The sequence below is a fragment of the Oryzias latipes genome, chromosome 5 (genome assembly GCF_002234675.1).
Source record: "Oryzias latipes chromosome 5, ASM223467v1".
Taxonomy (NCBI): Eukaryota; Metazoa; Chordata; class Actinopteri; order Beloniformes; family Adrianichthyidae; genus Oryzias; species Oryzias latipes.
In genome coordinates, this window is record NC_019863.2 from 11,203,495 (window position 1) to 11,225,413 (window position 21,919).

The window sequence follows — 21,919 nt, forward strand, 5'->3', positions numbered from 1 at the left end:
GAGCCATACTCATCCAACACATTTCCGCTTGTATTAAAATATGAAAAACTTTTGCACTTATCAATATGACAGATAAGCCAGAATGTACTCTTTAGACATTCTGACATAGTGACATGTTAAGAATAAAAATATTGGAATGAATATGGTCCAAACACATTTTGAGCTAATCAATCTTATTTTTATGTATTTATACATTTTTCTTTTCTTTCAGTACACTGTTCTGTGTTGTTTTCTTTCAATGCCTTTTGTTTCAAACGTTGCTTTCACATTTGTATCCGCTGTCAGGTGCATTAACGGCCATTTTCTTTAAATCTAATCTAATTACAAACATGATCATTCTCCTACAAATGTAGGTGTATTAACTGCTGTAACATTTAGAGTTAGATATTTCTATGATGTTTTTGAATTTTTGTTTGTTTTATATAATGATAGTTTAATTGTAGAGACACCTTAGACCAGGGGTGTCAAACTCATTTTAACCGAGGGCCACATCAGCATAGTGGCTGTCCTCAAAGGGCCAGATATAACTTATACATGTAACTAAAATAAATGCAACTATTCCTTAATGTTAAAAAACTCATTATTAATCATTATTAATCTATTAATCTCATTATTAATCTATTATAACTGTTTAAAGTGACAATTACAGTTGCATAGAAAACATGTTTGCTTGTTATTCATGCATTAATCCTTTTAAATTTTTTCCGCTTGTTAAAACCCACAATCAAACTGTCCAAATGAACAAAGAAAAATAACATAAAACTGAGCTAGAAAGAACGTGTGTTACATGTAACATTTTACAAAAAAGCCTGCACACAGCCTCGCATCCATCTGATGGTTTGATGACAACAATTTGTCTGCATACAGATCTGCAAACCATGAATAATTACAACAGCAGCTACACATAAATAATATGTAAACAACTAAAGAATTTAAAAACTTTTATGCTCTCGCGGGCCACATAAAATGACATGGCGGGCCACAGTTGGCCCCCGGGCCTTGAGTTTGGCACATGTGCCTTAGACCATCCCTCTATCTTCATAAGGCTGATCAATGCAACATTTTAAAGGGGTCATATTATGCTTTTTTAAGACCATAAAGTCTTAATCGTGTATGTCTTAGCATCAATCATTAGTATGAATGTTTGCGTTTGTTGAAAACACTCATGTCTACCGTAAGCACCCATCTCACATCTGCTTAAGTCACTTTTATGAAGCAAGCTGTTCCAGTTAATACACCGTCCTGCTGATATCTCTTCTGATTTATTCATTTTCCGGGTGGGATGGGCTACACTCTTTTAATTGGCCATCTGTGGAGAAATGGAACCCACAATTTTCTGCATGGACAGTAACCCTGTCTGGGTTAGATTTGTATACAGACGGACTAGTTTGTAGCTTCAAGGTAAACTATTTTAGCTTTGAAAGCATGTTTACGTAAAAAAGGCTGTCCAACTATTAGAAACAGAGGGTGTATTCAGACTGGACACCTTTGGTCCACTTAAAGTGAACCAGAGTTTGTTGGTTCGTTTCCAATTGGACTGAGCTTCGGTTCACTCAGAGATTCCTCAGGCTGAATACAATCCGTTCTCAGAGATCACAACTGAGCCAAACGGCGACCGTAGCCAGTGGTCATGTGATGTAAACAGAGTAGGAATGTAGCAACAGATGAGCCGCTGAAAAATATAAAGCAACGATTGTGGTATAATCAAAGAAGAAAAATGGTCTCGTTAAGCGGCACGTGCCCGGTGCTGCTGTGACATTATCCTAAAAGCTACTTTGTAGTTCCTTAACAGAGTCCTCAAAAACAATCCCATAACACCACAACAATGAGACACAGCAACTCATTGAAATGTGGTTGGATGAATTCAGGCCCACTAAAACAAATTTTAACGTGACACTCATTGGTTCTCGCTGTTTTCCTAGCAATCTATATGTCATAAACATTTATCAGCGTGCCTTCTTAGCTGTCTTCTTGCCAGTAACCGCCGTGCAGCACGCCTCCACCGGACCAATAAAGCTAGTAAAAAGTGTTAGGCCTGACGTTGACAACAGACGTTCAAAATTGGTCAGCAAAATATAAAGTTTGAATGAACTACCCCGACAAGGATTGCAAAGCACAGGACTTCCATAATTTCTTCTCTCTTCTCACGTAATTCCTGACCAACGAGTGAAGAGAGTCCGGAACAGGAAAGTCACTTCATGGCAGTCTGAATACAGACGAAATGCAATGTTCAGGCCTCGATTCAGACCAAATTAAGCGAACAAATGATTTCTTCCAGTCCAAACCAGAGTGTTGTAGCAATAAAAAAGTTAGTCGTAGATAATCTGTAAATGTTGCCTCAAAACATTGCAATATTTATGATTAATCCGGAATACATGGTTTTGTTGAAATACAGAGAGACTAGTTTTTTACATGTCATAACCACAACTTGAACTAACTATCCACTATAAATGTAAAGAACTTCTATATTTAATTTAAAAATGCATTTCCAACACAGAGTGTAGCACTGAAAAATGATCACCTCTTGTTAAGATTACCAGTGTTATTAAACCCTCAGAAAAACTTCAGAAAATGGGTAGAACATTCCATTAGCCCAACATGGGGCTAGTTTAGCCCTTGAAAGCTTGAGAAACCTGTCTGCAAGACTTACTGTGCAATTAGTATCTTGACAAGTCCAGCATGGCCACAGGTAGCAGCAGCATGCAGCGGAGTCCACAATTCGTTGTCCTGAGCGTTGACACAGGCTCCTCGGTCAAGCAGGATCTTCACCATGTCCTCATAGTTGTCTATACAACACTAGAGACAGAGGACAACAATGTTAACTTTCATTTATGTGAGATACATAACGATATTGGTGTGACATTTCCAGCAATCAAGGGTGTGAAAAGAGAAAAAAAAGATTGACCTTACAAAAAAAATGTACAAAAACGTGTTTGAAACCAATCTTTTTAGTCAGTATTGACATCACTGATTTTTTTTTCTAACTATGCTTTACTGATGCTGCACACTTCAACACCTCAATCAATGCAGGCAAGGAAGGAAAACATAACACTCTACATGAAAAGTTAAAGAAGAATCGGGGCTGTGTATCCTCAGAAGTCAACATATTGAAGGGTGCAGAGAAAACATACAGCCAAGTAGGAACACAATCGCAGTGACACATGAGCCATTGTGTAGGCGGCTTCCTGGATCTGAGACAAAACTGGAAATGCACCCATAACTCACACCCATCTACAGAGACAGAAGAAAAGGCAGCGAGGGGGAGAAAGTATTTTCCTTGTGAAAGTGGGTGTGATTAGAGGGTGAAAAGGGAGGAGAACTTTCCACAAAAAAATATCTTCCAATCTGGCATCTGCCAGCAGCAACATTTTTCTCCATCAGAAGCAGTTGGAGTGAGGGCAGCACTGCACAGCCTCTAAGGAGACACGGAGGAAAAGCAGCAGGGCAGACCGTGAAAAGTGTGGAGATAAAAATGACTTTGTCACATCAGGAGGGTCCAATATAATTACAAAAACAGGATTTAGACCAAAGGCTTTGTTTACAAAGGGCAATCCAGACCCCTGTTTTTATCAGTGCTGATAGTTTTTTTTTGGTCGTGCTCAAGATATATTTATCCAAACCTACTTATTATTACCCTGTTTGGTCCTTGTGCATCCGACTTCAAACAAACCAACTAAATTCTACAAATGCCTCCATATCTCTTCAAAATACTACAAACTCGATATCATCTTTTCTGAAAATATGTCAGTAATCTTGTCATAATGGACTCTACTGATAACAAAAAAAGACACATTTTGTCAAAAACTGGTGACAAAGAAGAGACCATTGAGAAAATTATATTTTTACCCTATGTTGATCCTGCTGAGGCACAAAATAAGACACGCTTTCCCCCAAACAACGTAAACACAATCATACACAGACACTTTCACAGTACCTTCCTGATTGCATATTTGATTCCCAGGATATCATCATGAATGTGATTTCTCCAGGATTACAGGATATTTAAATTACAAGGTTGCAGTACAATTGTGTGGCTGCTTGTCGTCTTGTTTTGTTAGAGTTTCAATACCCAGTAGTTTGTACCAAATCATTTCAATTTGTTTTTTACTTTTTAAAAACCACAAGATAAGATTTGATAGCAAAATGTGAAGTCTTATTTTCTTTATTGTTTCATGTCATTTTGAGTATATCAACCTTGAATTTTAATATAATATCAAAGAGGTAAACCTCACTTCAACTACAACCTAATCTTGTTCAAATATCCCATGGTATCATTTTTCTCATAGCAGTTTTTTTACAAGCATGTCTTGACTTCATTTTTGTCTGTTCTACTATTCTGATGAACCTTTAGTAGGATAAAACAAAGAAAATGCCATCAGACCACGCTGACATCATGAGCATTCCTTAAGAGTGTTTTTTTTTTAGCTTAAACTTTACCTGACTACACAGATATTGCTGCTTTGACACATGCGTGTGGTCAGGGGAGCGCTTAAATGAATACATAATGCAAATGGGAAAATTGTAATGGGGGGGGGCAGCCGGTTACAGATTGGAAGAAAACTCTCTGGAAACATGACCAGTTGATAAATGTTGTTCAAGTGAAGTGAAACCATCCCCCCCACAAAAAGCTTTTATCATAAAACAAATATTGTCTTCATTATTTGTCGCTGTGGCATTCTAAATCGATGTTCAAACCACATCAATTTGATGTGGCAGTGTTGCTGTTGTCCTCCGAGTTCCGCCTAAAAGGATTAACTTATTGCTTTGTCTCTAACAAGGACTCCAGGCATCAAATGAAGAAAGCCCATTTTCATCCCCTGCATCCGTGTTCATATCGGTTTGCTCACAACCCGCAGCTCAAGCTCATGGGTGGAGGAAGGAACACTGCAAGATACTGTAAGAATAGGGATGCACCAAAGTGAAAATTTGAGGCAGAAGCCAAATAATAATTAAAACGCTTGGCCAAATACTGAATAGTGACCGAATATCATATAAGGATGTTGAGTTTTTCTTTATTTTTTTAAATACTGCAGTATTAGTCTAGAATAAATTGTATACAACTTTGTAAATAAGGCTATGCCTTTACACAAAACATCAATCCCTTGCAAATGTTTTCATCTTTTCAAACACGTCGGACATGGAAGGAGAGCAGCTATCACAGCTACGGTAGTCTTCCTTTTAGTCCCTGCAGCCGTCTCTTTTATCGTATTCCTCTTGCTGTTCTGACATTTAAAATAGGCGCTGGATCACCAATGCACGTTGATTGTGTCATGCGCTGTTATTCAGCCTCATTCCCACCAAAGCTGAACATTGATTTTTAGCAATATTTGGCCGAATACATTTGGTTGTCAAATATTTGGTGCATCCCTATGTAAGACTGGTAAAAAAAAGAAAAAAAGATTGCAGTGTCCCGCTAATCCAGTCAGTCAATCTCCCATATATTTTTCCATCACTTGTGAAAAGAACATCAGATGCTTAAACTTCTCCACCTGGGGTTGTTGACTTGTCTTTAACTTGGAGGGGAGGGACATTTCTTTTTCAAGAGATCTGATGATCATGGCTTGAAAAAGCAGAAAGGACAAAGTTAAGACACCATCAACCTTACACCCCTTGGCATTTTTGCAGCTCAAAGATTGAGCAACCCTGACAAAGCTCCAACTCTGATCAGAAACCAGTCTGTCTTGATTGCAGTTATGAGAACCAAGCTCCTCCTCTGTTTGGACTGGGATGGATCATCCTTTACAACTAGAAAACCTCTATAAAATATCCCAGGGGACATGGTGGAATATTTTCTCCAAGCCTACAAAACACATGTGAACTAAATGTTTTTCTGTGCGTGATCTAATGCAGTGTTTTTCAACCAGTGAGAGATGGTCAGGTGTGCCGTGGGAAACTACCCATTCACTGATCTAAAACATTTACCATATCCAGGATATCAGCTCTGTGTTCATCCTAACAGGCCCTGATAAAACACTGAGTAGTTAGGAATATGAAAGATCATAAAATACTTTTTTCTTTCTGTTTATTTGATTCTATTACAGACACTTTGATAAGAATGTCGGTACCGTGATTTAGCTGCAGCTTTAGCTCTGTTTTCAGAAAAGTCCCGCCCCTTTAACTGTCTCCACCAATCGTTCCTGGAGACTTAATCACACGTCATCAGTCTGACCAATCAGAAGTGGTTAAAGTCTTCACTTCCTTGTTCCGATTTAGCTCGTAAATTCTGTCAGTTCCAGAGACGCGAGTCTGTCTGCCTTCTGCTGCAGTTTTCGCACTACATCTCCCATAATGCATAGAGTCAAAGTGACAGCGTCTCAGCGTACAATGAGTCTTCTCTGTTAAACGTCTTGAAACCACAACAAACCACACAAACAGTTTTTAAATCTTCTTGATGAAATCAGAGATAAACAGTTTAGTATTCCTTCAAGGTTTGTGTTTATTAACAGCCAAACATCCCAGAGTTTAGTCCAAGTCATCTTTCTAACTGAAACACTTTTCTAATAAGGTCTGGATTATTTTATGTTAAACTAAAGAAGTAAAAACAAGAAGCAGGATTGAGGGGAAGTGGCCAACAGACACAATTTAACTAAATTGAAACAATTGAATTATCAAAAAAGAAATAAAATATTTTTGTTAAAGTTTTCAAAGACTTTATCTTTGATTAAGACAAGAGGAAAACTAATAATACTTCAACATGTTTACTTTTAGTGTAGCTACAGAAAACCTAAGTATAATGTTGGTCTTTTTGTGTAAAATGTATCAAACATATTGTGATCATACAATTGTTCAAAAAATTACAATTGCCTCTGCACTAACATTGAAATAAATATAAAAAAATGAATACAAGAAGAATATATTTGTTTTTTTGTGAGGTTAAATCAAATTGCATGTTAATAAACTGAAGGGGATAAAACAACTACCAGGGTAAAATTTCAAATTATTTAGTTGAAAATTGTTACGGAAAACTAACTTAACTTTTGTTACATCTTTTAGAAAAAACAGCTGCAACTTCCAGCTTTTTCTGCCACAATTATCACAAAAATGCATGTGGGATTGCAAAGGGACTGTACATCAATACAGACTGTAGAGTTTCTCCTTTTTTCAATTTTTGGATGCTGGTGTGCCGCAGGATTTTTGTCAAGGATAAAGTGTGCCGTGGCTAATAACCGGTTGAAAAACACTGATCTAATGCAACACCATGGTCAGGATGGAGCGCACTGAGACATAATAAAGGTTTCAGGTTTGCCAGCACATGTTTGAAGGAATAATTCCAAATGTATCTATACTCAGTATTAGTAGTGTTGACAATCTGGAAGCATCAATTGCAGCAAACTGTGAGAATCCTTTTTGTATCACATGATATCATATACATCAAATGTTTTCAATTATATGGAATCAATCTAGAGTTTTTCTGTCCTGAAATGCTGTTCTACTGCAGTCTCCCAACAGCTTGAAAATCTATTCATTTTGGAGCTTGAATAGATTGTACCAGGTTAGTGCACATAACCCCAGGGTTTTACTGTCATCATTGGTGTGTAAACCAATCAATGGACAGCTGAATGTTACATGGTGAGCTGAAGCTGCAGCAACATCTAATATCGTTCCACTGTTTGAGTTTGGAACTGGAGTAGTGGTAGATTTTATTTCTATAACTTAGCTGCACATCAGCCAATATTAAGTCTAAGCTGCTCCTAAACAAAACATGATGTTAAACACTAGGATTACACCATAGCTTTTTGGCTAGAAATGTACACACACAACTAGCAAAAAACAAAGCAGGGAAACCCATTTCTGTTCATCAAAATACAATAAGCATGGGACTGTGTCTTTGTGAGGCTGGAAAACAACAGCTGTTCTGTTGGAAGCCATCAGTGGGCTGAGAGGACTGCAGTTCAGACTGAAGATCTGCATTAAATATGGCAGATATTTGGAGTTTCAAATGACTTCCATTTGAAATAAATGACGATAAATCGTTTAAATCTGACAAATGGGGCGAAGGTTTTTGAGTGGCAGGGAAGATACTAAAAGTGAAATACAGGAGAGTTGGTTGAGTGAGAGCAGGGCCAGGTGCATAAGAACACAGCTAAGACTGCCAGAGATAAAAGCCTCACTGGGCTTTAAATTTGCCCAGAGCTGGGCAAACAAATGCAACCTATCAACAGTGATGCGATCTGAATCTGACATTTAGCTGTTAGGGATGGACCAAAAGGCCAAAAGGATAAATGGAGTCTGAGAAACAGCTGAGGCATCAGAGGAGTTCTGTGTCCTGGGCTTTAGGGAGAGTTAAACTTAAAGTTTATCGTCTTCTTCTAGCCTCATCCCATTCAAAAAGATTACTAAAGCATTATAATTAATATAAGGGTGTTAGTGAACTAGGAGTTTTTTTAAACAATATTCAATAACATTTTAACAATGTTTCAGTACTTTTTACGTCTGTGCTGTTCATGTCACAGACAGATGTTGTAAAGAAACTTTACTTCTTGAATTATAACGGTAGGGCTGTCGTGCGATTTCTTTTTTGTGCAATCAAGTGATTGTGACCTGTACTAAGTTGATCTAATTAATCTATTTTTTTAATCTAACCTAATAATTGCTGTGGAAAGCCTCATTTTAGAGGCATTTTAATTTAAACTTGTAATATTTTGGTGCTGTTAAAGATCAAATCACTGCTACAAGTGGCCTTTATGGAGTTTTCTGTATTCTAACAGATTTCCAACAAATACTTTTACACCAGCAAGGGAGATGTTTTTTATTATCTTGAACAAACAAGGGGAAAAATAAAAAATTAAATAAAATATCAGCTCCAGAGTGCTTTAATAAAAGCACATCAAAAAACAGAGGGAACATTTGTCTGAGCAATTCAAAAAAACTCATATACACTTTCTATCAATACCATAATAATCGATATATGACATGGGCTGCTCTAAAACAATCAATCAGTTTTTTGGACATCAAGTATTTGAAATAATGAAAAGATTGTCAGCTGCCACCACATAAACACATTTATCTTAAAATCCTTTTAAACTCAAGTAAGGGTTTTTGTTCATAATTCTTTCTTTCATTCATCTTCTAAGCCCTTAGTTCCCGGGGCCGGAGCCTATCCCGGCCACTTGTGGGCGAAGGCTGGACAGGTCGCCAGTCTTTCGCCGGGCCACAATCACACACCCACGCACACTCACATTCACACCTATTAGGCCTGCACAATATACCGCAAATTTATCGTTATCGCAATATCCAGCTGTGCAATATGCATATCGCAAAAGAAAGCGAAAATCGCAATAAATCGTAAACCTTAAATGTGTTAAAACAAACTTATGGCAGCTTGAAGCATTTAAACAATCAACTTAATCCCTTTATGCATTTGACCAATCGGATGGAAGCCTTCACGTTGTTGACCAATTGGATGGAGGCCTATTATGTTAGATGTTCGCCTCCTATGTCATCGAGGGTCATTTGGAGTATAATTTTTAAACTGTTGCAATAAAATGGGAATGATGTTTTTGGTTATTTTGTTATTATTATTTTATTTGTTTATATACCGCAAATTATACCGTTATCGCAATATTAATCTCAAATATCGCATATCGCGAGTTTTCCTCATATCGTGCAGCCCTAACACCTAGGGACAATTTAGATTAACCAATCCACCTATGAAGCATGTTTTTGGACGATGGGTGGAAGCTGGAGTCCCTGGATAAAACCCACGCATGCACGGGGAGAACATGCAAACTCCCATGAACTCATCATGAAGTCATTAAAATAATTATGTAATGGCTATATTATATATATTTAACTATATTATCTCTAGAATTTCTCAATCAAGTAATATTCTTCCACACACCACCTAAAAGGGCCTTCAAAATGATTAAAATAAACAAAGTTAGACTTCCTTATCTCAAATGCTTTAATCAAGGTGCTTCTTCTGACAAGAATGACAAAATAAAAAAGAAGAAATTTATGCGTTTGTGTATGTGTGTGTGTGTGAGGGGTGTGTGTGTGTGTGTGTGTGTGTGTGTTAGTTTCCTTACATAAAGTGACCCTGAAGCTCTTTTGATTAAAGTCACATTTCAGAAAGGAGAGGCCATCCCACGACATCTCATTTAGAGAAAACCAGCTTTTCTCACTTATCTCATGCTTTTGCTGTGTTTGACATGCGCTTGTGTATTCAAGGTGTCCGGTGTTTAGTGACATAAGCCAGCCTTAATGGTTGTAATACCAGGGCGGCTCCCGGTGCAAAATCGCAGATAATAGATGGCGAGAAAAAAACTACAGCCGTGTAACAGAACCAACAAGCAGCTGCAAACCGATTCTGATCTTTAGGCAGACGCCTGCCACACCAGGGGTTGACTGGTGGGACTTCATTTTAGTCTCCTTCTGTTTTCTGCACTGCCTCCCAGCAGGAGCCTAAATGTTAGATGCTCGACGGCTGAGGAGATGAGAGGAAATGGACACTGTTACCTGAGGCAAAATGGAAAATATAAAAGACAGAAGAAGAAAGAAAGAGGTGCATCCATAAAAAAAACCTCTAAGAGAGACTGAGAGAACAGAAAGTGTCATAAATGAGCCCCAAGAAAAACCCCAAAGGAGAACATTTTTTATTAAGCGTAGAGAAATAAATCCATTCAGCCTTTTCCGCAGTATCTGTTATAAACATCTGTAGACAGAGAGCTGCTCTTTCGGGATTCTGTTTTTGAAGAATCCATTGAGGGTCATGTTGAATGGGATACCAGAAAGACAGGAGTGCCATTTGAGTAAAAAAAAAAAAAAAAAACTCTTTCCAGACCTAAGGTGAGTGGAATGATGAAAAATGAGAAAAAGGAGGGAGATTTTTCTAAAGGTCGACTGAATGACATCTGCAGCGAGGCTCTGTTTAAAATGCACATTGCAGGGATTTCAGGTGGAAAAGGATTGAGAGATGCAAGTTCACGATTTTCAAACCAACAATTAATTTTGAGTCAATCTGCCTCCCTCAAATCATTTTCTCCATACCAATGATCAACATAGCTGAGTGCAAAACTAATTTCCTCACAATTACAAACCATTATTAGGAGGAAGAAAACATCTGCAGTGCTCACAACTTCTAATTATGGTCTTAGTAAACTCATCAGGACAATTGTTATTAATATTTCAAAAAGTAAGATGGGATCTGTTAAGTTAGACCAAAAAAACTATTTTACCATTAAAAAAAAACAAAATATGCTTCATAATCAAATGGTGGTATTCAACCTCAACACTGAGCAGTCCAAGGAAGATAGTGAGACAAATCCATGATTAAAATCCCACCTGATGCAGTGCGGTGAGACCGTCTTCATTGCAGAGGTCTGGACTCACGTTGCTCCTCAGCAGGTAGCGAACTGTAGAAACAACAGACAAGGCAAGATTAAGAAAGGAGACGAAATGTTATATTTGATCTCACTCCAAACAAAAGCCTTTTATTTGGGAAAATGATTTATAATTCTTGTCCCGGCTTGCTGCAGATAAAGGTAGATGTTCAAACTAACCCAGAATAAAACTCTGTAAACACATTTATATCTACAACTTACTAGCATTGATTTGTAAAATCACTGAGGAATCTGCGGTTGACTGTCGCAGGATATAACCTTTTTAGCTGGAATATTATCTAACAAACCTTAAAACATGGATTGAAAGAAAGGTTTTATAAGGCAACTGAAGCAGGAGGATGTAATGATGCAGAGATACTCCACTGAACTAGGGTTGTGCCGATGGACGATATTATCGTCCATCGTGATGGGTGACTGACATCCCGATGGAGAGACACCATTGTGATGCCACGCCCCTGCCACGTTGCGAGTCGACACCATAAGCCGCGGTTACATGTACAAAATTGTTGATGGGATCAATGGTCGGATTAGAATCCAACCGTGTACATGGGCCCAGAAAAATGTTTTCAGAATATAAAAACGTACACTAAGGTCACACTTTCATTCGGAATAAATCATTCGCACATGCGCAGTAGGGTTTGAAAACCGGAAGGGGGGAAAATTCCGCCGAGCGGCTTTTTTTTTCAAACTTTATTGAAAGTAACAATTCAATACAAAACTATGTTAAACAGCGCCGAGCGGCTATATACATTGACATGTCAGCTCGGTAATATACGAGACGATCTTCTAAACGTGCTTTTAATAATGTTACGGTTATTATGAAACACCTGTTCGCTCGTCATTTGAATTTTAATCCGTGTGGTCAGTGCTTTTTCTGGACGGAGCCGGAAAGAAGCCAGGATTAGCAGTATGCTAACACGGGCTAACAACATTAGCTTTGGGTGGCGCTGCACGTAAACATGTGGGAATAACATCAGCCTTTATTTAGTCGGGACACAACTGGAAACACAAATCCACGTCATTGTTTGACTGTTTTATAAGGACTGATCAACATTTCTGCTTTGAAGCTCAAACCCCTGTGTGTTTGCTGACGATCCGAGCTGTGCTCAGACACACTTTTAGACCCGGTTCTGAGTTCGGTAGCTCGTAGCCTCGTACCCCTAGAGGTGCGGGACGGATCACAGTCTTAAATCTTCCACACACACCGCTCATGTAACAAAGCACCCCCCCTCCCTTCCCATCAAACACAATGCTGTAAGTCCGCGCTCCGCCGGTCCACTTCACTAGTGAAGTGCGGGAGCGGACTACTTCTTTTCTATTTTGTTTGTTACTTTTTTTGTTAAAGTCACTTCCCTCAGTTTATACTGGATCATTGCGGATTAGTCATTAGTTGGGAAATAAAATAAAAAAAAGTAAAATAACGAATAGCAGTTGTATAAGAACGAAAAATGTAAAAATAGCCCCCCCCCGACGATGTCATAGTCCATCCCGATGGTTGACAGCAAACATCGTCAACGGCCAATTTAGGGGACATCGCCCAACCCTACACTGTACATCTCTCTTTTGCTAAAAAAAACTAACATGACCATGGAAAACCCAAGACATCCGTTCTTTCTACTTGCTCTGATTTTTGTTCCCATTTACCCTCACTTTGCAAAGTGTAGAACCTTATCAGACAAAGTCAAACAAGAACGAGCGGCGATAAATATTTATCTTGGTTCACCTGATAAATAAGATAATTGTGCTCTTCAATCAAGCATTTAGGCTCCAGAGAGAAGAATCACTGCCAAACTTTGAAAAACTGGACTCTGCCTTTGTGAAGAAAAGATCTCAAAGACAAGACTTGGTACAATGCTTTAGTGCACGTGTCAAACTCAAGGCCCAGGGGCCAAATGTGGCCCTCCATGTCATTTTATGTGGCCCGCAAGAGCACAAGAGTTTTAATTTCTTAACATAAAAAAAAATTGGTGTGTATTTAGTCCTATCTAGTGGGAATCGGACTTGAAATATCGGATTGGGCAACTGTACATTAGTACTTAAACACTGTCAATATAACCTAACCTGACAGAATCAAATGTAAAAGGATTTATGCTAAAGTAACAAGCAAACATATGTTTTCTATGCAACTGGAATTCTCACTTTAAAATGTTTAAATAAATAAATAAATAAGTTATTTAACATTAAGGAGTAGTTACATTTATTTTTCATTACATTTAGTTACATGTATAAGGCTACGTTCACACTGCAGGCTGAAACGACCCAATTCCGAATTTTTTGCCCCTAAGCGGCCCAATTCCGATCTTTTCATGACAGTCTGAATGACACAGATCCGATCTTTTCAATTGCGACCCAGGCCACTTGGGTTTGCCGTCCTGATTCCGAATTGTAGCCGTTCTTTTCAATTGCGACCGCCGTCTGACCGGCCAGGCGACTTGATTCCGAACTGTACGTCATCGACACGCAACAAACGTCATCATTTTGCGTTGAAGTAGGCGGGAACGAGAACGTAAACATCAACCATGGTGGACGATGCTGCTGAGATCAGTCAGTGGAAGGGAAGCGAGATCCCCGATTGGATTAATATTTGGGCTGATCGCTCTTTTCAGGCCAAACTCCAGGGCTCTTATTACTCTGGGCGGTTTTTGAAAAAATTTCCAGCTAAATGGCAGAGCGTGGTGTTGAACCTTTCCCGCGATAACTTTTTTTTCTTTCTCCCCTTTGACCGAGCTCAAGCGCGGGGGACCCGAGGCGATCCTCCTCCTCCTCCTCCCTGTTCTGATCCTTAGATTCTCCAGAACGGGTTAATAAAGAGTCCATAGCATTTATTTTGGGGGAAACCTTCTTTTATTACCGTCCTCCGTAACACAAAACATGAATGCGCGCACACACTGCCCCCCCCCCCCTATTCTCTATCGCGGCACGCGCTTGCACACACGCGGGCGAGCGGCTCCAACACATACACATTTCCATTCCACAACAGTGGGTACAGACGATCCCGACTCCATTGCCTTCTTAAAATGAGAAGATTGTAATTGTGCTGCTCCTTCGTGAAAATAAATGTAATATTACAAAAAGAGCTCCGCTTTTGACAACACTGTTGTTGACATCTGCTCCGCAAACAAGTGACGTCGTTCACCGTTGAGTATTCTTCTGGCTTCTGCGCATGCGGGTCTCGTTTGGGTCGTGTCACGGTCACACTGGAGATGACAAAGGTTCGGATTTACTTGGAAATGTGAACGGTCTAGCAAACAATTCGGATTTTTTCAAAAAATCCGAATTGAGCATTAAGCCCTGCAGTGTGAACGTAGCCTAAGTTATATCTGGCCCTTTGAGGACAGCCACTATGCTGATGTGGCACCTTGGTGAAAATGACTTTGACACCCCTGCTTTAGTGCTTATAAAGAGTTAAAATCCTCTAGATACCTCCAGTTTAAGTGTTGGTGTTTCTCATCATCCATTTTCAATCAGTAGCAGTGTGCTCCTGAATTTCTTTTATTCATTAAAGCATGTAGCAGCTTTCTTGGAGCTTTATGAAAAGAGACAACCCTTCAGTTAATAAAAGCAAAAAATAGTAGGCTGCAGCTTTCCCTTTAAAGACTAGTTTAGTATTAATAATCCTGGTTCATTGTTTTGAATCCAAATGAAGAATCTGGATTTTGAAGAAACTGTTTTCACGAAAATGAAATTAGAGAACATCTTGAATTCTGTTTTTTTTTAAACCACAGATAAGCTCTAAACAAAGACTACGTCCATCACCGTCACTGGCTGTCTCATTTAAACGTCTCATTTTGCGGAATCACCTACAAAGAGACAGTCACCATCAGCTGTTTGGCCTTGGAACACAGAGACAATGTTGGGTAGCTGTCTGCAGCTGCTTGCACTCTTGTTTGATTCCAGGACAAAAATATAACCAATAACACAGAGTTTATCCAGCTCAGCCTCAGTGACAATTGGTCTAAATCAGTGTCTCACATCATCTCTCCAGCAGTGCCTGCAGCATGATCTATGAACAGCAATGAATGTAAGTTTAAAGACCATTGATGTCAATTAAATAGTGTTTTTGTTTTTTTAATTTTAACTGGTATGCAAAGAGCATACACCATCAGCATACATTTGTTATAAGTTGTATGTCTGGCTATGTAACACAAGGAACAACAAAGTGTAGCAATATATGATAGAGTTAAATTCCAAAACCTGATGTACTGGAAGTGTTCAGTTTCAAAAGCCAAATTACATGTCAGGGAATATGGTGTAGTTAATAAATTACAGGAAAATTACTCAGTTGGAAAACTTATTTGGTGAATAAAGAGAAATACATTCCTCAAAAGTTCTGATTTGTCTAAAAACAAAACTGCATTGGAAATCCATTCAGTAATGTGTGTAGTAATACAACATGGTTTAGCCCAGGGGTCGGCAACCCATGGCTCCGGAGCCACATGTGGCTCTTTCATCCTTCTGTTGTGGCTCCCTGTGACTTTGGAAAATAATGAGTATTTTATAATATTTAAATTTTATTTTAGTTTGTTCATTTTTCATGGCATTTCAGAGACGCTGATGGCTCCGCACGAAGCGAGTGCCACGTAAAAAACAGCTTCGTAATGAGCTCGTATTTATCGGGCGAGACCTGCAGAGCTGATAGCAGGAGGAGACACGCGGGGCGGCTTCAATAAACACTCCGATCTTCTGCCGGGAACTTGACGTACCGCAAAGCAGAGACCACCTCGCTGATGACAGACTGAGAGTTCGCGCCAGTGTTGCCAGATAGAGTCACAGTTTTCCAGCCCAAAAGTCATCTGAAAACCGCCAGACCCAGCCAAAAACCGCCCAACATAGCTTTTGTTGATGGTTTTTTTTTTCATACTGGACTGATAAAATAAAAGATTTTTCTAAATAAAAGATAGTTCAGACTAATAATAAAATGTGTACACTATTGAATATTTCTTCAGCGGAGCGCCTTCTTTCATTCATTTGCTTAACCCGCTCTATCCCTGCTATAACCTGCATCCTACACCGACTATCGTATTTTGCGCTCTCTGTGTAGGACACACTGAGGAGCGTGGGGGAAACAAATCTCAGCTGCAGAGGATGTGAACAGGTAGAGAGGAAAAGCAGGTAAAGAGGCGGAGGAGGGGCTTTGGCTTCAAACTCTGTCAGAGAGATGCAAACACGGGCGTCAGATTTAGATGCAGCTTTCACTGCGGGAGTTGAAGCAGAGACTTTCCCTGGGATGATTTTATGAACTCAAACATGGAAACATGATTACCAAGTAGAACTCTTCAAAACAATAAACCTGATCTCTCCACATTCTCCGTGTCTACCATGCATTGATAAACACATCGCTCCATGCAGCGATCAGACCAGAACCAGTAGCTCCTCCCACACGCGGCCGCGGTATCATCCGTCAAAGAACACAATGTGCATTTGCAGCGACGTCTGCTTCAGACGATGTCCGATTGGCCAATCTACATGTCAATCAAGTCCCGTACTTCTCAGTGAGGATTTTGATTGGCTGGTGGATTTTAAAGAAGTACTTTTTTTTTTTTTTTTTTAAATCTTTTCTGGCCCGCAATCTACACTCATGTCGATCGCGATCGACGTAATGAGCACCTTTGAATAATATATACATGCATAATATATATAATGATATCAAAACGGGTTGTGGCTCCGGGTGCTTTCTTTTTTATTAGGGGCGGTCCCAAATGGCTCTTTGAGTAAAAAAGGTTGCCGACCCCTGGTTTAGCCGAACAACGACTCGATAAACAGCAGGTTGTTTCCTTTCTCCTCCACGGCTGTGTCAGACTCGTACAAAGATGACTGTTCAGCTCAAACTGGTGAGGAAATGTGCAGAAGAATATTTGTAAATACACAATAACACTTGAAAGGAGGTTATGAGTAGGAATATTTGTTCCATTGGTGTTGCTCAGTGTGAGCATCCTAGGTGAGCTCACAGAATGCATCAACACTCTGTTTGAGTCTAGGAAAGCAATCAGAGAGTGACAGTTGTCTTATAGTGCGTGTCCACAGCAGATACCTCTGTAAGCCTTTCAGAACTCTTATGTTATAAGTACTTGAGACATATGAGAGATCCTATTTGTGGTTTGGTTTTTTTTTCCAAAGACATGCATTCAAAGACTCTTATGGCACTAAATTGTTCTCTCTGAAAGGGTCGGCCATTGATGCAGTGGTTAAGATAAAGTAGATCTGAGGTACACTGTGTAATGCTGTAGATGGTGCCTGATATGGAGGGAAGAGCATCACAGAAATGAGAGTAAACAAGAGAAAAAAAGAAGGACTTTGACACACTCACACACTTTGATAGAATTTTAACTGGACTTGATATTCATGAATGTTTTCATTGCTCTTTTTAATGCATATTTTATGATGTGGTTTCTGGTCTGCATGGCTGTAATGTTGGTTTTTCCTTTCAGCTCTACCTCACCAACTGTTGAATCTTTGAGTGTTGATGAATTTTTTTTTTTTTATCTTTTACAAGGTGCTGACGCTAAGCTCAGAAGAACAAAGTTTGCATTTGACAGTGTGAGTGTGCCAAACCACAAACCTCTGCGTCTTATAGTGCATACAAATGCTTTAATAGTGAAGCATCCGAGGGAATAGTCAGAACACATATCTGAATCAAACTGTGGCAAAAATGCAACCGTGGGTTGAAGCTTGTTAGTCCGCCCTACACTCAAAGCAATCCTTTACCATTTGAGCTCAGGCACAGTTTATACGTACTCCGGTGCAATAAGTGGATGTCACAAACATTGTGATGCGAGTAGGCTCTAGAAAAGCTGGAGATCTACTATTTGTCCTATAATTCGTCTTACTCAGAGCTACTTACAGCTTGATTCATTGTTACAGCTTTCATGCCAGGGCCAAAGTAAAAAAACAAACAAAAACAAAAAGAATGTGTTATTAGCAGTTTTAGTGTTGTAGCTAATACAATTTTAATAAACTAAGGTGATGAAACAAAAAAATTGGCAATTATGTCTAGACTGCCAAATCTTTACAATGCGATCTCTCACACATATAAAATCATTTCAGCCGCAAAAACTAATCAGCATAAGCAGCTGACTCTCTGCATGCATTAGCTTCTGACAGACACTCACAAATGAGTGGGTGCATCTCATGGCAGGGATATTATCCCGGTAATTACAGTTACAAACACTATAAAATGATCATTAAAATGAGCCTTAATAATGATGAAGCAATCAACATTGAGCAACAAAACCAAAAATGCACAAATGACGTGTGCAGTGCATCGAAGCAAGGATGAATGGAAATCAGTCCTAACACAACATTAATGAAGAAGCCTCCTCTGGTCCTTCCAGAGTCCTCCAGTTCAAGATTACAAACCATTTAAAGGTACATAGCTATATTTAACAACACATGAAAAACAAAACCATACGCTTAATAACAAAATAGAGGAAAAAGAAAAAAAGAATTTGTAGGCACCTGCATTTAAACTATTTTTTCTTGTGTCTACATTTTGCCTCAAAAAATGTGAACTAATACCGGTAATACCTTTATTTATGATTTAATTGGTTTAGTGCCAGTAAAGAAACATTAATTATAAAAAAAAAAATCAAAATTCTAAAAATTATGTATTTTTCAAATGTGATCATTACTATTTTAAACATATTTATGAGTAGTTGCAGCTTCTTAAAAGGCTGAAGCATCTAAAAAAAAAGTCAAACATTTCTTACTTTATCCACGCTCAGGAAGTTGCAGGAAAAAAATGTGTTTAAGGGATATATTTTGCAGGGTAAACAAGATCAAATATATACATTTTTGTTGATCTAATCTGAGATTCAGAGACATGCAGAGAAAGTGACAAAGTTGGTAACATAAAACCTGAATGTGATTCCTATCTGTCTCTGTCAACACCCAAAGGGACTGAGAAAGCACACAAACGCACCCAAAAATCGTTAAAAAGCTATCTGTTACACCATGGCTCACCATGCCGATTATCTACCACCCCACAATCCAGTATCACATCGCTGCAGAAATGTTCTGCATGCCTTCCTGGGCAGGTCCCATAAATTCCCACTGAGGGAGGAGATTGAGCGGGATGAAATGCTTTCCCGGAGATAAAAGATGAAATAAACAAATAGAGGCACAGGAAGTAAAAACCTCCCTTCCTTCCTGTTATCTTGCGTTGTCTCAACAATGAAAAAGTATGTTCAGTTCCATATTAGACAGCAATACATATGTTTATATCTTTTTGAAATTGATCTTTAAAACAAAGTGAAGGGCGAATCCTTTTATTTTCTCATTTAACCGAAACCAAAACACTAAATAGCATACACAAGAAAGAAATCTGCAAACTAATGACTCCCTGAAATTTCCTACAGTGGGTCTTCATTGCCCTAACAAATGCTGATAAGTTCCTATGTGTGCAACATCCTGACATTAACAATTAATACCTATTTCACAATTAATGAAGAAAAAAAAAAAACGATCATGGGGGCACATAATGTACGATGCACATCAGTTCCCACAAATGAAAATTCTTAGAACAACCAAACATCCCAAAGACTAATTCCATGGAGCCACAAAATGTCACAGCTATGTTTCTCCAGGCAAGGTAGGCTTTTTTGCATTCCTGTCAGCTGTGCAGAAAGTAGGCCGCTCTGCAAGCACATTAAGAGCAGCTAAATGACATTCATTTTAGTAGGGCATTATGAAACAAGATATAATTAGTGCTTTATAATTATCCTTTACATGATGAGCCATTATCAACTTCACTCGTATGTCACAGTTTCAACATATCATGCTGAAAATGCAGGAATGGAAAAGCGTTACAAAAAAATACAAATAAAGAATTGGTTAAATTAAAAATAGAGGAAAACAAACATGTTGGTGTACAAAATGCATGGGGTGATGAAAAAAGGTCAGAATAAAGTTGAGGTATATTTTTTCAAATTCTAAAACTACAAACAAATATCACACGTAGGGGAGAATTGAAGAGGTGTGCATTTTTTAGCTCACCATTTGTCCTGACTGACAGCTCTTCCAGATGTCATGCTGGGCGTTTGCTTATCCCAGCTCAGCTGCGCTCCAGTGCCAACCTTTTTAAAAGCTGTGGCTTTAAGACCACCTGATAGTTAAGGCTTGGTCCTTGAGTTTGTTATTTCTTGGTTGGTCAAATCAGAATTCAGCATCTAGCCGTATGTCTGTTTCTTCAGTTGTTTGGAATAATCCAGCAAATCTTTTATGGAGCTAAACTTTATTCAAAGGCTACCTCTCAGTTCACTGGAGATGATGAGCTTTAATGCTACAAAAGTCTGCTTGCTGCTCTTCCGTTTTTTAACATTTTTCCTTTTAATGTTGTGCCCACTCGAAATCTGGACAGTTAAGGATTTAATCCTTGTTAGACAATCCAGAGTCCCTTTGTAGGGTTTGTAGTGGAAGGCTGCTCGCAGCGAGCAGGTGGACAGACTGTGGATGTTATGAGGAGCTTTAGAAAGAGTGGGGGAAATGCCAGGGTGCTAAACAAGTATCCAGGGAATTGGATTGGGGGTGAGAGGTGGATCAACCCCCAACCAAATCGACATACCTTTGGGAGGCCAGCATACAGACAGGAGGATTCAATCAGTCAATGTAAATCAAGCTCTCCCATTTAGGAATCTCCCCAAAAAAGCCCAAAAGGCCATCCCAATTTTCAAACATGTCAACATTTATTTTAAACCTCCTTATGTTTATATTACATCCCTATGCTGCTGGTTAGAAAACTAGGTTGTTAATTCTTTTTATTGTAAATGTAAAATCCATTTGGTATCATGACTTCCAGTAGAGGTTTTTTCATTAAGATCTATGTTTCATGAACAGACGAGTAGATTTTAACCACCACAAAGCTCAGGAATTGGTTCGTTGGTCTTAAAAAATACTGAATAATTGATGTATATTCCAGGAACGGCTTTTGATATTGCTTGTTTTATTTTGTGTAGAACCATCAGAAACCCCAGCTTCACATGGTTCAGAGTCAGCCTGCATCTCGATAGAAGTCCAATGTGGAGAGCTTTTCCTGAAGTCTGTCTCAGCCGTCTTGTCCAAGCACATTTTTGACAAACAGATTCATTTCAAACTCGATGGCCACTGTTGGGACAAGAAAAGTAGTGAAACTAAAAGTAGGAATAAATGGCCACTTTAATGCTGCACGCCACGTTAAGTTCTTAAACCCTGTTAAAAATTTAGTGGAGATAATAACCCTGACCGACTGTGGAAGTAGGAATTACAGTGCTGATGGCGCCCACCCAGGGATGACCTTCAACCACCACAACATCCAACGGTTTCCTACATACCAGCCCATAACACCAGCAACGATGATGATGCACAATTTGTGCCTTTCCAGCTGAGTAGCTCTGGGTCACGTCTGTCTGGACCTCTAGATTTCTGCTTCAGTTACCATGGAAATGGGAGTTAACCAGAGAGTTAGGACTCTCCCAGAAGACTTGAGCAATATATAAAAAAGGAGGAGAGAAAGACAGCCAAACATGCTTGCACTAAGGACACTAGACAGAACACTTCTCTAATGAAGCAGCTAACCTAGAGATGGGATAGAAGAAAAATTGACT

At 39.0% G+C, this 21,919-nt stretch overlaps 1 protein-coding gene across 1 annotated transcript in view; it reads right to left on the minus strand.

The window, feature by feature from the left end:
- ppp1r16b (protein phosphatase 1 regulatory subunit 16B) overlaps window positions 1-21,919 on the minus strand; it is a 92,731-nt gene that overhangs the window by 16,089 nt on the left and 54,723 nt on the right. The window contains exons 3-4 of the mRNA XM_004068771.4: window positions 11,284-11,354; window positions 2,651-2,796 (exon numbers count right to left, since the gene is read on the minus strand). Of these exons, the coding sequence (XP_004068819.1) occupies window positions 2,651-2,796; window positions 11,284-11,354 (217 nt within the window). The remainder of the gene's footprint in view (window positions 1-2,650; window positions 2,797-11,283; window positions 11,355-21,919) is intronic.